Source organism: Callithrix jacchus, chromosome 22 (genome assembly GCF_049354715.1).
Source record: "Callithrix jacchus isolate 240 chromosome 22, calJac240_pri, whole genome shotgun sequence".
Taxonomy (NCBI): Eukaryota; Metazoa; Chordata; class Mammalia; order Primates; family Cebidae; genus Callithrix; species Callithrix jacchus.
The window spans coordinates 38674263-38689367 of record NC_133523.1 but is presented as its reverse complement, the minus strand read 5'-3'; the positions used below and the strand labels follow the sequence as shown (position 1 = coordinate 38689367).

The window sequence follows — 15105 nt, the reverse complement described above, 5'->3', positions numbered from 1 at the left end:
GTCCATAATGTTCTAGGGACACAAACCTAAAAATATTTTCTCTGAAGTGATGTCTCAGTGGAAAACATAAAATAAGGTTTGGTCTAACAAGATTATATTGCAGGTAAAATTGGGGTAAAAATAGATGTTTTTGTACAAGAAGAGCTAGATTCTTCTTAGTACCTGAAGCTATGTGTGTACCTGTATATGTTTGTATGTGTGTGTGTTTCATTATTCATGTATTAATTTTATTAAAGTAATACAGGCATTGCTGGGCGCGGTGGCTCACGCCTGTAATCCCAGCACTTTGGGAGGCCGAGGCGGGTGGATCACGAGGTCAAGAGATCGAGACCATCCTGGTCAACATGGTGAAACCCCATCTCTACTAAAAATACAAAAAATTAGCTGGGCATGGTGGCGCGTGCCTGTAATCCCAGCTACTCAGGAGGCTGAGGCAGGAGAATTGCTTGAACCCAGGAGGCGGAGGTTGGGGTGAGCCGAGATCGCGCCATTGCACTCCAGCCTGGGTAACAAGAGCAAAACTCCGTCTCAAAAAACAAAAAACAAAAGTAATACAGGCACTTAGTTTAAAATTTAGTCACGCCATAGGATGTATAGGTGCTTTCTATCTGTCACACTATTCATGGCCCCAGATGACTATCAGAGAGGGACTTGGGTGGAAATGCAGACCGGAAAAGCAAAGCAAACTAAAGCAGAGTTCTACATTCAGAGCTGAAGTTGTTATGCTCAGAACTGCAACCAGAAGAAATATGGGACTGAATTGGTGTTCATTTAAAAATTTAAAATTATCCTACAGCAAAAACGTTACAAGACAGCAAAATGGAACGAAAAAATATTTACAATGTCCATGGAAGAAAAGACCTCAGTGTCCTCCAAATTATTATCACAAAACAAGAAATAGAGATGAACAGCAAATGTGTGTAAAGGGAATGAGCTTCATTACTAATAAATTTTTGAGAATTTTTTTTAATAACTGGTTTTTATTTCCCAGATTTACTTCTGAGATTACGAAAGATTTCCTTAAAAGCTTTTGTATCCAGTATTGACTAGGATTTATGCTTCCTTGGAAGTGGGCTAAGGTGGAAAAATCTGTTTTGAGAAAACACCTGCCATTATGATTTCAAAATTTTAAAGGTTATTATTCTTCAACATTGCCATTTCTACTTTTTGGTGTTTGTTTTGAGGAGGTAATCAACAGAATTCCAAGGGCTAAGGTCTATGAAAAGGATTGTTTTTGCAATATTGTTCATATAGGTAACCTAAAACCAGTGTGCATTAGCCGGATCAAATCATTATATTCTAGATCATTAGTTCCTTGAATTACTTTGCAGGCCAGAAATGGGAGAGAAGAGACGATGAAAATATTCATAATGTGGCTAACATTTTTTGGGCACCTACTGTTTGCCAGGCACTGTTTTTCAGTGCTTTACCTGTGGTCACTCATTTTATTACTAGGACTCTATGGTGTAAATCTCACCATACAAATGAGAAGACAGGAAACCTTTCCAAGATGATAGGGCTAGCACTGGGCAGAGCGCCCAGATCCAGACACAGGCAGTCAGGCTCCAGAGCTGTGCCCATCACTGCAACAGCATGCACACTACCGTCTCCAGATGGGCACAGAGAATGAGCCACATATTTGAGTAGTAAGCATGACTGCTACCCTGTAAATTTGGCAGATTAAAGAAGTGATGTGTGTGTGTAAACGAGGAGAAACAGCGTCAGTCACTGCCAGAACTAAAGCTTTTGTGGAGCAAATGACATTATTAATACAATTTAAAATATTGGTAACCTAGGACACAACAGAGTTCTAGGGGCTAACACAACTAAGTCCTAGTTCTAACAAAAGGAAGTAATTTGAAGTGCAAGGATTTCTTTTCTTGCAGCCCTTGGTGAATGGTATTAGCATTATAGAAAGCAAACAGAAAAGAACTATGTAAATTTGACTCGAGTTGCCCAGAGTCCAGAACAGCTTCTCATCCTTTATATTTTCTCAGCACTGCCCCTCTTCTGTAAACACAGTGTGTATGTGTTTGGTATTGTAGGAGATGGTGACATTCAAGGACGTTGCTGTGGTCTTCACCGAGGAGGAGCTGGGGCTGCTGGACTGTGTTCAGAGAAAGCTGTACCGAGATGTGATGCTGGAGAACTTCAGGAACCTGCTCTTAGTAGGTGAGGTTAGGTGCCTTTAGTAACAACAGCAGCCTCCTAGGGTGTGCTCAATTGTTAAAAACTCTGAAGCCCCTGAAGTTATTCTCTGAGCTTAGGTACTGAGAGTCCTAATAATCCCTGTGCAACACAGACAAGATGGTTCTCTCCAGTCTATCCTTGGAATAGTAAAAATGATCCTGTTTCATTGATTTGCCATCAAACAGTTTAATAAGTTGTTCCAGGTTAGTAAGTTTATAAAAAATAACTTTTCAGGGCACCAGTAACTGTTGATGAAGTTTAGAGGTTTTTTTTTTTTTTTTTTTAAATAATGTATTTGTAAATAACTGTAAATTCACAGAAAACTTACAAAAGTAAAAGGACAAGAACACCCATATAGATTCACTGAAATTCTACCTAGATTCACCTCTAATAACATGTTATCCTATTTGCTCTATCATTTATGTTCATGTTCTTTCTCTCTGTATACATACTATATGTGTATATGAAAATATATATGTGGTCATAATAACTTTTTCTGAAACACTTGAAGGTAAGTTAATATACCATGGCTGTATTATATATATATATATTTGGCTTTATGTATAAATATGTATATATATATATATTTGGCTTTATGTATAAATATGTATAAATATATATATTTATACATATAAACATATCTTTTTAATAAAGCATATAATTTTTGTATAAAATACATTTTATACAAAATATATAAAATATAAATAAAAAATATATAATATAAATATAAAATATTTTGTATATTATAAATAAAAGCCATATATGCATGTGTGTATATACATACAAATATACACCCATATAAATATGTATACATATGAATAGATGTTCAGTTTTATTCAAAATAAGAGAAATGTTCATTAAAATTATACTGAAATGCCATTTCTCACCCATGAGATTGGCAAAAATTCAAAAACTTGACACTATACATTTTCCAGCAAAGCTATGGGGAATGAAGAACTCTCATGCACTGAAAGGAAGAATGCAAAATGACACGGCCCTTAGGGAGGGGAAGTTGACAATATCTAATAGAGTAACGTATTTACCCTTCCCCAGCAATCCATGTCTAGGAATTGTCCCTAAAAATAGCCATGTGCAAAAGAGTATTAATAGTATACTAAAATTCATGTAAGAAATAAGGCAAAATAAGTAAATAGAGAGTGTGTGGGTACAGATATATATACTCTTGCACATGGCTATATATATGTATATATATATAGATACATATAAATAAAATAAGCATGTACATGCTTATTTTTACAAGAATAAATACAAGAAGGAAGGTTTAGTCAAAATCATGGGTAGGCGTGGTAGCTCACACCTGTAATCGCAGCACTTTGGGAGGCCAAAGTGAGAGGATTGCTTGAATCCAAGAGTTCAAGACCACCCTGGGCAACATCGGGAGACCCTGTCTCTACAAAAAAAGTATCTGGGCTTAATGATGTGCACCCATAGTCCCAGCTACTGTAGAGGCTGAGGTGGGAGAATTGCTTGAACCTGGGAGGTTGGGGCTGCAGTTTTAGTGAGCCATGATCATGCCACTGCATGCTGGCGTGGGCAGAAGAGTAAGAGCCTGTTTCAAAAAAAAAAAAGGAAATCATGAAGTTAGTTTCTTATAGTGGATGGAAGGTAACAGTGGAAGGGACGTGGGAGAAAGTCACACTTGTCTGTATATACCTTTTTGTCTAGTGACAAATTAAACGTTATCAAACATAAAGACTTTAGCTCTCCTTGCCTTCTTTACAGCACATCAGCCCTTCAAGCCAGACCTGATATCCCAGTTGGAGAGAGAAGAAAAGCTTTTGATGGTGGAGACAGAAACACCAAGAGATGGGTGTTCAGGTGAGAACTGTGATGCAGGAACACAGCAGCCAGAGAGCCCCTTCGTGAACATGAGTTAGAACACATCACTTCGCTGTTTAAACTTTCCTGTGGCTCCCCACTTCACACATACTAAGTTTAAAGTACTTAAAGTGGCCTATTCGGTCCTAAGGTATTTGTCCCCTTAAGCCCTTCTCACTTTCTATATTCACCTACTATTGTTAGTTTTTGCTCATTCAGTCTGTTTCAGAGGCACTGCCCCTCAGACCTCTCAATTATGGTTTTGTGTCACTTTCTTTGACTTGCTTTTCTCTCTAAATGAATTGAGTAATAGATACATGATATTTGCTCTCTTCATTTCACCTTGAGACAGCTAATATAGGTGTATAATAAATCTATGTAATTGAAGGGTATTCCAGAATATTGTTTCTCATCTAATGGATGCCTGTTCTAACTGCTTAGCTGTCCTTGGGTATTCATAGATAGGTAGCCATTAATCCCAAAAGATAAGAATAGCCAGTAAGCTAAAGTAAGTATCAAAAATGACCAATGCCAACATTACAACTGGTCTTCCTCATGCAACATTTTCAAGTGAGATACCCTTGTATTCATATGTCCAGATTCTTTTTTTTTTTGAGATGGAGTGTTTCGCTCTTGTTACCCAGGCTGGAGTGCAATGGCGTGATCTCAGCTCACTGCAACCTCTGCCTCCTGGGTTCAGGCAATTCTCCTGCCTCAGCTTCCCGAGTAGCTGGGATTACAGGCACGCGCCACCATGCCCAGCTAATTTTTTGTATTTTCAGTAGAGACGGGGTTTCATCGTGTTGACCAGGATGGTTTCGATCTCTTGACCTTGTGATCCACCTGCCTCGGCCTCCCAAAGTGCTGGAATTACAGGCTTGAGCCACCGCGCCCAGCCAATGTCCACCTTCTTATCCTCCCATTCTGTCCCATCCTCTCACACAAAGTCTCTTGACATAGCCACAGTCTTAAAGTAGAGTTTTCAAGTTGGACGTTTATGTGAATCCAAACATTTTGATAGTTTCTTGAGTCCTCAAAACTCTGATATCAAAAGCCACTGTCGAAACTGTGTAGCTAAGGATGCTGCTGGGTAAGAAGAAAGAATCAACAGAAAATTCAGAACAAATTAACTCACTTCTATAATTGTTTGTTTCCATCTTGATTAAGATTCAGGGTACTACATGGTACCCTAAGTAGAAGTTAAACTTTTTCTCTAAAGATCCCAGTAGTAAATACTTTAGGTTTTGCTGGCCACCGATGCTCTTTGTCACATGGTCTTTGTTTTCCTTACATCACTTCAAAAATGTAGAAAGTATTCTTGGCTCCTGGGTTGTACAAAAACAGGCCAAGGCGGTGCCAGTCTCCCTTCCTGATACTATCAGCTGGAACATAATATCACCTTTTAAAATACCTTAATTTTTTTTTACCTATACTAACATGGTCATATACCTTATATTAATGTAAAAATTTTGTATGCATTCTTATTTTTAATATACTATTTTTTCTTCTTTGCTATTACCTTGAGGAAATCCCTCCCGGTCTAAGATTATAACTCTTGTTTTTGTACTGGATGTATAATATTCTAATAAACAAACTATTTACTTCCAAGATACAAGGGGGTACAGCCACTGCGTAAATGCCACCATCCAAAAGGGAGAAATCAGCCAAAACAAAGGGGCTACAGGCCCCATGCAAGTCTGAAACCAGCAGGGCAGTCATTAAATCTCAAAGCTCCAAAATAATCTCCTTTGACTTCATGTCTCACATCCAGGCCATGCTGGTGCAAGGGGTGGGTTCCCAAGGCCTTGGGCATCTCTTCCCCTGTGGCTCTGCAGGGTATAGCCTACTTGGCTATTTTTATGGGCTGGTGTCAAGTGATTGCAGCTTTTCCAGGCACATGTTGCAAGATGTTGGTGGTTCTAGGGTCTGGGGGACAGTGGCTCTCTTCTCACAGCTCCACTAGGCAGTGCCTCAGTGGGGACTCTGGGGTTTCAAACCCCACATTTCTCCTCAGCATTGACCTAGTAGAGGGTCTTCCTGAGGGCTCCACCCCTGCAGCAGACTTCTACCTGGACATCCAGGTGTTTCTATACATCCTTTAAAATCTGGGTGGAGGTTCCCAAGCCTCATCTCTTGCCCTCTGCACACCCACAGGCCCAACACCATGTGGAAGCTGCCAAGTCTTGGGGCTTGCACCCTTTGAAACAACAGCCTGAGTCTTGCTCCCTTTTAGCCATGGATTGAACTAGAGCGGCTACAATGCAAGGTACCATGTTCTTAAGCTATACAAAACAGCGGAGCCCTGGGCCTGGCCAACAAAACTATTTTTCCCTCCTGGGCCTTAAGGCCTGTGATGGGAGGGGCTGCCATGAATGTCTGTGAAATGCCCTGGAGGCATTTTCCCCATTGTCTTGGCTGTTAACATTCTGCTCCTCTTAGGAAAATTTCTGCAGCCTTGAATTTCTCCCCAGAAAATGGGTTTTTCTTTTCTACCACATGGTCAGGCTATAAATTTTCCAAACTTTTATGCTCTTTTTTTGTTGTTGTTAATATAAGTTCCAGTTTCAGATAATTTCTTTGCTCATGAATGAGCGTATGTTGTGAGAAGCAGCCAGACCACATCTTGAATGCTTTGCTGCTTAGAAATTTCTTCCACCAAATACCCTAAATCATCTCTCTCTAGTTCAAAGTTTCACAGATCTTTAGAGCAGGGGCATAATGCTGCCAATCTCTTTGATAAAGCATAGCATCAATATTGGGAAAATGTATAAATGCATTTACAATCCTAAAGATATCTAAATATATCACCAGTTTCATTTCCCAGTAACTTTCTCATCTTCATCTGAGACTGCCTCAGCCTAGACTTCACTGTCCATATCATTATCAGCATTTTGGTCAAAACCATTTACAATTCTCTAGGAGGTTCCAAACTTTCTCTCATCATTATATCTTTTTCTGAGCTCTCCAAATTATTCCAACCTCTGCCCATTACCCATTTCCAAACACTTCCACATTTTCAGGTATCTTTATAACAATGCCCCACCTTTCCAGTACCAATTTTCTTTATTCATATGTTCTCCCATTGTTATAAAGAACTACCTGAAACTGGGTAATTCATAAAGAAAAGAGGTTTAATTGACTCACAGTTCCATAGGCTGTACAGGAAGCATGGCTGGGGAGGTCTCAGGAAAGTTAGAATTATGGTGGAAGGTGAAGAGGAAGGAGGCATATTTTACATGGCAGAGAAAGAGGAAGAGAAACAGAGTAGGGAAGTGCTACACACTTTCATACGACCAGAGCTCATGAGACTCTATCATGAGACAGCACTGGGGGATGGTGCTAAACCATTAGAAAGCACCTTCCTGATCCAATCACTTCCCACGAGGCCTCAATGCCAACATTGGGAATTATAATTCAACATGAGATTTGGGTGGGGACACAGAGCCAAACCATATTATTGGTTAAGAGAGGAGTCAGCAAAGCAGCTTAAATATTTGTGATCAAAACATTATCACCACTATACCTTGTAGTGTCCACAAAAATGCCTTAGTTTCTTTTTCTGAAAGCAAAGTAAGAATGGAAGGTGATCTCTGCCTGGGTTACCTGAGCTGATGTTCTCACGTAGCTTTTATTAATGGAGAAAAAAAAATTAAGATTTTTTTTTTCTGAGTTCATTATAGCTAACTATTAAATTCAAAGAATTATTCATTTTCATAACAAATATAGCACCTTTGTTATTGAATTGATTGATTTAGGATACTTGAATGATTGGCTTTCTCAACCTCTAAGTGCTAAAGCAGGATTGCTATGAAGAAGTAATAAATTCTCAATCTTCTTACCTCAAGTGACATCTTCAGCATCTTTTGTCATGCTTTTTTTCTCCATCAAATAAAGTTCATTTATAAACTTAACACAATTTCTTATCACACTCTACCATTGATACTGAAATAGAACTTAAATGTTGATATATGAAAATGAAATAACAAGGTGTTTCATTCTATACCATTCACTAAAGGAAATTAATGTTATTACATGTGTGGTCTTTTTTAGAAGAGTTTGAAACAAAATGAAGTGACCTTTTTTTTCTTCCTCTGTGTCCTTAACATTGCAAAACCCACTGGTCAGGGAGAAACTTTAATCTTTTATATATTTGAGAGATTTTTATATCATGACTTATGTACTAATTTGCATTGAAACAGTTGCTTGTAAGAAATTTGGTTTTGACTAACAAGCTGCTTTTATGTTCTCAAGCCACATCAGTCCCAAAAGACAGGACATATGAAACTGTATCTTTATCGATGTATATTGAGTGTTTTTTTTACTAGTAAAACCAAACTACAAGCATTATAATTAACCGTTGCTGGAAGCCCAAACTTCTCACATATAAGCTATATTCTTTATCTGCCTCTATTCATATATCCCTTCATTTCATCATTGTATGATAAAATAGCATTATAACTGAAAGCTTCACTTTTGAGAAGGCAAAGACATCACTAAATGTGCTTTTAAAGTACCAAGATGCATACCTATGGTTATACCTTCAAGTGTTATCCCACAGTCAGTGTGCTGCCTCAGAGCCTAGTGACACAGAGTCATCAGTATGACCTTTTCTTTTTTCCCATTTTAAAAGTTAGGATAGGGCCGGGCACGGTGGCTCATGCCTGTAATCCCAGCACTTTGGGAGGCCGAGGCTGGTGGATCACGAGGTCAAGAGATTGCGACCATCCTGGTCAACATGGTGAAATCCCGTCTCTACTAAAAATACAAAAAATTAACCGGGTATGGTGGCGCATGCCTACAATCCCAGCTACTCGGGAGGCTGAAGCAGGAGAATTGCCTGAACCCAGGAGGTGGAGGTTGCGGTGAGCCGAGATCGCGCCATTGCGCTCCAGCCTGGGTAACAAGAGCGAAACTCCGTCTCAAAAAAAAAAAAAAAAAAAAGTTAGGATAGGGTAGGGCTTACAGATAAGATTTTGTTCAGGAAAAATGACACCATTTTGGGTTTTTTTGAGACAGAGTCTTGCCATGTTGCCCAGGCTGGAGTGCAGTGGCTGTTTATAAGTGCGATAATATTAATAGCTCACTGCAGCCTAAGACTCCTGGGCTCAAGCATTCCTGCTGCCTCAGCTTTCTGAGTAGCTAGTATACAGGATTGCATCACCATGCCTGGCTCAAAGTTACACCATTTAAAAAGTTACTTTAAAAATGAGAAAGACTAAATTCACAGGCCCTGCCTATGGGTCTTTTTGATCTTACATTTTTATTTCATCCACAGTAGAGTCTTGTGATCTTTGCTTTTCTTATCAGCAGTACCACTATGAATTGTCACCCTCCTCTCATATAGTTTTCCAGCAAAGTTTCCACCATCACCAGTTCCTTGCCCATTAAAAAAAGCTACATTACATGCCTTTTTAGTTCTGTGAGTGAGAGCAGCTCAAACTCTGATTTATTCATCAGTGTTTATCGAGCAACTGCTGTTCGCTTAGCAGTGAGAGGAATGCAGTGCACAAAACACCGTTTGTCTTCATGGATAATACATTCCAGTATGGAGAGGCAGGCAAATGCAAGGAAATAAGGCAGAATGATGTTTGAGGGTAATATTTATGAAAAAATATTCCTTTTACTGCTTTTTTTCTGGATATTATAGAGACTTAATCTACTTCCAGATGTTAGCAGAGTGCATGTTGTTAGCCTGTTTAACCAGTGGTCCTTAGTCTGCTTATAACCTGAGCTTTAATGACTAGGTAACAGGCTATTTCTACCCAAATATCCTGACTTCAGCCCTTTCAGGTGCCTCAAATTTCCTAAATATGAACATAATTTTCCAGTAAAATGGCACAAACAAAAGTCAGTATTCATTGACTTTTGTTCCAGACTGATGAGCACCTCAGAGGACACTACAGGTGCCGTAATGTCTTTCTGATTTTTCTTAGTTGAATTCTCTCACAGTCTTTCACATTTTGACCTGCGTCATGGCTGTTGATAATTGTAAAATATTTTTTGAAAAGAGTTAAAATTTGTAATGGTTTACAGAGACTTAGAAGAGCTTATTACGGCCGGGCACGGTGGCTCAAGCCTGTAATCCCAGCACTTTGGGAGGCTGAGGCGGGTGGATCACGAGGTCAAGAGATCGAGACCATCCTGGTCAACATGGTGAAACCCTGTCTCTACTAAAAATACAAAAAATTAACTGGGCATGGATTACAGGCGCATGCCTGTAATCCCAGCTACTCAGGAGGCTGAGGCAGGAGAATTGCCTGAACCCAGGGGGCGGAGGTTGCGGTGAGCCGAGATCGCGCCATTGCACTCCAGCCTGGGTAACAAGAGCGAAACTCCGTCTCAAAGAAAAAAAAAAGAAGAAGAGCTTATGATTCTCATGAGGATAAACAGCTCATTTGTGACAGGATGCGTGATGCCTCAAGCCTACAGTAAAGGTCTGAGTTTACTCTTCGGCATGTCCTTTAACGCAGCACCCTTTCAGATGAACAACATTATCATGCTCATGTGCCACACAAAAAAGAAAAAACAAATTAGGACAAAAGGCATTTGTGCATTTGCAACTGTATTTTTTTGATTTAAGAACGTCCTTTTTTCACTTTCAGATCTCCAGGAAACCCATGATAAACCCATAATAACATGTTTATGGTTGTTTTGTTTTGTTTTTCGAGACAGCTGTCATTCTGTCGCCCAGGCTGGAGTGCAGTGGCGTGATCTCGGCTCACTGCAGCCTCTGCCTCATGGGTTCAAGTGATTCTCCTGCCTCAGCCTCCCCAGTAGCTGGGATTACAGGTGCCTGCCACCATGCCTGGCTAATTTTTGTATTTTTAGTAGAATTGGGATTTCACCATTTTGGCCAGGCTGGTCTCACACTCCTGACTTCAGGTGATCCACCCGACTTGGCCTCCCGAAGTGCTGGGATTACAGGCATGAGCCACTGTGCCTGGCCATGTGTATGGTTATACTAGGCCTTTTGAACACAGCCGTCATGTTCAGTGTCCAGGTAGTGCTGCAAAGTCCTGATTTTGAGGCATACGGATATCCTGAATCATGCAGATGCTACTTATATGTAGTTTGAGTATGCCTTATCCAAAATGCTTGGGACCAGAAGGGTTTTGTATTTCAAATATTGTTAGATTTTGGAATTTTGCATTATACTTACCAGTTGAGCATCCCTAATCAGAGATCTGAAATGCTCCAATGCGCATTTCCTTTGAACATCGTGTCGAGCATTCAAAACGTTTTGGATTCTGGAGCATTTCAGGTTTCAGATTTTTGGATTGAGAATACTCAACCTGTACCTGGTATAGCCAAAGAAGAGGCATTTTCTAAGTATTCTTAGGAATAGTGACATGAATTTTCCTCTGATTCATTCAAGTTTCATGTTACCACCTAAGCTGTAAAAATCTTCAAATCTCTTGAATAAAACATTCAATTGTGCGCATCTGAATTCTCCTTATCTTTACAGGAAGGAAGAATCAACAAATGATGGAGACTATTCAGGAAGTAAGAGTAAGCTACCTTCCCCCCAGAGAGCTTTCCTCCGGTCAGACCTGGCAACGAAGTGCAGGTGGGTTAATCAGGTGTCAAGATTTCCTGAAAGTTTTTCAAGGGAAGAATTATCAGTTGCAAGAACAAGGTGATTCCCTCTGCAAGGTTTGGGCAGGAATACCAGTTCAGATTTCTGAAGATGAGAACTATATGTTGACTCATATAGGGAATGGCTCCAATTATATAAAAAGTCAAGAGTATCCTTCTTGGAGGGCACAGCATTCTTGGAGGAAAATGTATCTGAAAGAGTCACATAATTATCACTGTAGATGTCAGCAAATTTCTGTGAAAAATAATTTCTGTAAGTGTGACAGCGTCAGCTGGATCCCACATCACAGTGATAAACTGGAAGTGCACAGAAAAGAAACCTACAGCTGCCACGACTGTGGAGAAGACATCATGACGGCATCGTTGCTTCAGCAGGATTCAATTCAAACAGGGGAGAAGCCCTGGCCACGTACTGGGTATAGAAAAGGCTTCAGTAACGACTCCAGCTCTGAGGTTCATCAGCAGTTCCAGTTGGAAGGGAGGTCCTATACGTGCAATTCATGTGGAAAGGGCTGTAGTTACAGTTCCCTTCTTCATATTCATCAAAATATGCAGAGAGAAGACGATGTTATTGAGAATTCACATCTGAAATCCTATCAGAGAGTGCACACAGAGGAGAAATCATGCAAATGTGGTGAATATGGAGAGAACTTCAATCACTGTTCCCCTCTTAACACTTACGAACTTATCCACACAGGTGAGATGTCCTATAGGCACAACATTTATGAGAAAGCCTTCAGTCATAGCTTCAACCTTAATGGTATTTTTAGGGTCCAAACTAGGGATGAACCCCATGAATATGAGGAAAATGAGAATGTCTTTAGTCAGAGTTCATGTCTTCAAGTCCATCAAAAGATCCACAGTGAAGAGAAACTCTGCAGAGATGTAGAGTATGGAAAGAGCCTCATTTGTAGTCCCAATTTTGACGTTCAGCACACGGTACACATGGAAGAGAATCCCTGTCATTCTGAGGAACGTGGTAATGGCTTCAGTCTGACCTCACACTTTCAAGACCTTCAGGTAGTCCACAATGAGGAACAACCATATAAACGCTATGTGTGTGGTAACGGCTTCGGCCATAATGTGTATTTTCAAGGTCATCAGAAAATTCACATAGGAGAGAAGCCGCATAAGGAGTGTGGGAATGGCTTCAGCTGGAGCTCAAAACTTAAAGATCATCTGAGAGTCCACAGTGGACAGAAGCCATACAAATGCGGTGCATGCGGCAAAGGTTTCAATCATAGATCAGTTCTGAATGTTCATCAGAGAGTCCACACTGGAGAGAAACCTTATAAATGTGAGGAATGTGATAAGGGATTCAGCCGGAGTTCATATCTTCAAGCCCATCAGAGAGTCCACACTGGAGAAAAACCTTATAAATGTGAGGAATGTGGGAAGGGCTTCAGTCGAAATTCATACCTTCAAGGCCATCAGAGAGTTCACACTGGAGAAAAACCATACAAGTGTGAGGAGTGCGGGAAGGGCTTCAGTCGGAGTTCACACCTTCAAGGCCATCAGAGAGTCCACACTGGAGAAAAACCATTCAAGTGTGAGGAGTGCGGGAAGGGGTTTAGTTGGAGTTTTAATCTTCAAATCCATCAGAGGGTTCACACAGGAGAAAAACCGTATAAATGTGGAGAATGTGGTAAAGGTTTCAGTAAGGCCTCAACTCTTTTGGCCCATCAGAGAGTCCATACGGGAGAAAAGCCATACCAATGTGATGAGTGTGGTAAGAGTTTCAGTCAGAGATCATACCTTCAGAGTCATCAGAGTGTCCATTCTGGAGAGAGACCGTATATATGTGAGGTGTGCGGAAAGGGCTTCAGCCAAAGGGCATATCTTCAAGGTCATCAGAGAGTGCACACTAGAGTGAAACCGTATAAGTGTGAGATATGTGGGAAGGGCTTTAGTCAGAGTTCCCGCCTTGAAGCACATCGGAGGGTTCACACGGGAGGGAAACCATACAAATGTGAGGTGTGTACAAAGGGTTTCAGTGACAGTTCTCGCCTTCAAGCACACCAAAGGGTTCATGCAGAAGGGAGACCCTATAAATGTGAGCAGTGCGGTAAGGGTTTCAGTGGGTATTCAAGTCTTCAAGCACATCACAGAGTCCACACTGGGGAGAAACCATACAAATGTGAGGTATGTGGAAAAGGGTTCAGTCAGAGATCAAATCTTCAGGCTCATCAGAGAGTCCACACAGGAGAGAAACCATACAAATGTGATGCGTGTGGTAAGGGTTTCCGTTGGAGCTCAGGTCTTCTAATTCATCAAAGAGTCCATAGTAGTGATAAATTCTATAAAAGCGAAGACTATGGGAAGGACTACCCTTCATCAGAGAATCTACACAGAAATGAAGATTGTTTTGTTTTGAAGTCTTCAAATGGGAGCTGAAATTTTCCAGTCACTAGAGTTCTTTCAGTAGAAAAAGAATTTTTTAAAATTAAAATGTACTGTTTCTGCCCAATTTCAACATTCATAATGGCCAGGAGACCACAGAACAGAGACATTTAATGAGAGGGGTTTCATGAGGGATTTTGTTAGAACTTTAGCATCAGTCATTGCACAGGAGGTAAGGCTTATAAAACGTGAGTGTGGTCAGAAATTTAATAAAAGTACAGTGAAGAACATGCCTAAATCCATGTTCTCTAGAATGTAAGCTTGGTGAGAGAAGGGACTTTGTTCATTTCTAGTCTACAAAACTATGACATTTCATAACTCAACGAAGGTGTTTAGTACTTTTTGCTAAATGAGTAAAAGTATGTAAAGGTACAATGTTTGAAATTTTTTAAGCTCATTTTCTAAAACTTGACTTAAAATGTATTTGGAAGAGGAATCCTACAAGTAATCTTAATGAAAGCATTTCAGGTAAATATTATTTGAAATGTAGAACATTAAGCATTACTATGATCTGAAATAACATTAATTTGGTTGTAACCCTATTGGGGTTGGTTCCCATCCTTTGTTCCATGTTGAGCAGAGATGCATTTCTTAACATTCGGTCTCTGTACATCATACCATCCATCGAAGTTTAGCTTTGTGCGTAGGTGTATGTCCACATGTGTGCACTTTAAGTATCAGTACAAACTGATAAGCGATGTTTCTGGTTAATGTTGCAAAATGGAACACTGTATTTTACCTAATTGATTTTCTACTCCTGCCCTGTAATTTAAGGCAGAGTTTTACTATAATATTCGCAAAGTATCCAAAATGGTTACTGATGACAAATACTTTTTAATAAACGTCAAAGTCACAATACTTGTTTTATTCTTCATATTTCTCTCAAGGCCATTTGATCTGACTGATTTCTAAATGTTGTAGCCTTTGTCCAATCCACACCTCCTTAAGCAGGGTCAAGTTTGAAGCATTTTGTCAAGTTTTCAATTCCCATACTTCTCCCACTCACACACAAAAAAGGGGAAAATCTTGAATTTTTCTAAGCATTTTTATCAATGTATTGACCAGTAGGGTAGGATTGCC

General features: G+C 39.9%; 1 protein-coding gene across 7 annotated transcripts in view; it reads left to right on the top strand.

Annotated features, from left to right (window-relative positions):
- Positions 1 to 14881, top strand: part of ZNF112 (zinc finger protein 112) — a 32190-nt gene extending 17309 nt beyond the window's left edge. For 4 of the 7 annotated variants that reach the window (XM_008988195.5, XM_008988194.5, XM_035283878.3 and 1 more), the window contains 3 exons: positions 2046 to 2172; positions 3934 to 4029; positions 11495 to 14881. In XM_008988195.5, coding sequence (XP_008986443.4) covers positions 2049 to 2172; positions 3934 to 4029; positions 11495 to 14019 — 2745 coding nt within the window. In that variant the 5' untranslated portion in view covers positions 2046 to 2048 and the 3' untranslated portion in view covers positions 14020 to 14881. Of the gene's footprint in view, positions 1 to 2045; positions 2173 to 3933; positions 4030 to 6183; positions 6296 to 11494 lie in introns of those variants that run through there. The other 3 variants (XM_078359962.1, XM_078359963.1, XM_054250010.2) reach the window with 2 other exon arrangements.
- Positions 14882 to 15105: the final 224 nt, after the last annotated feature.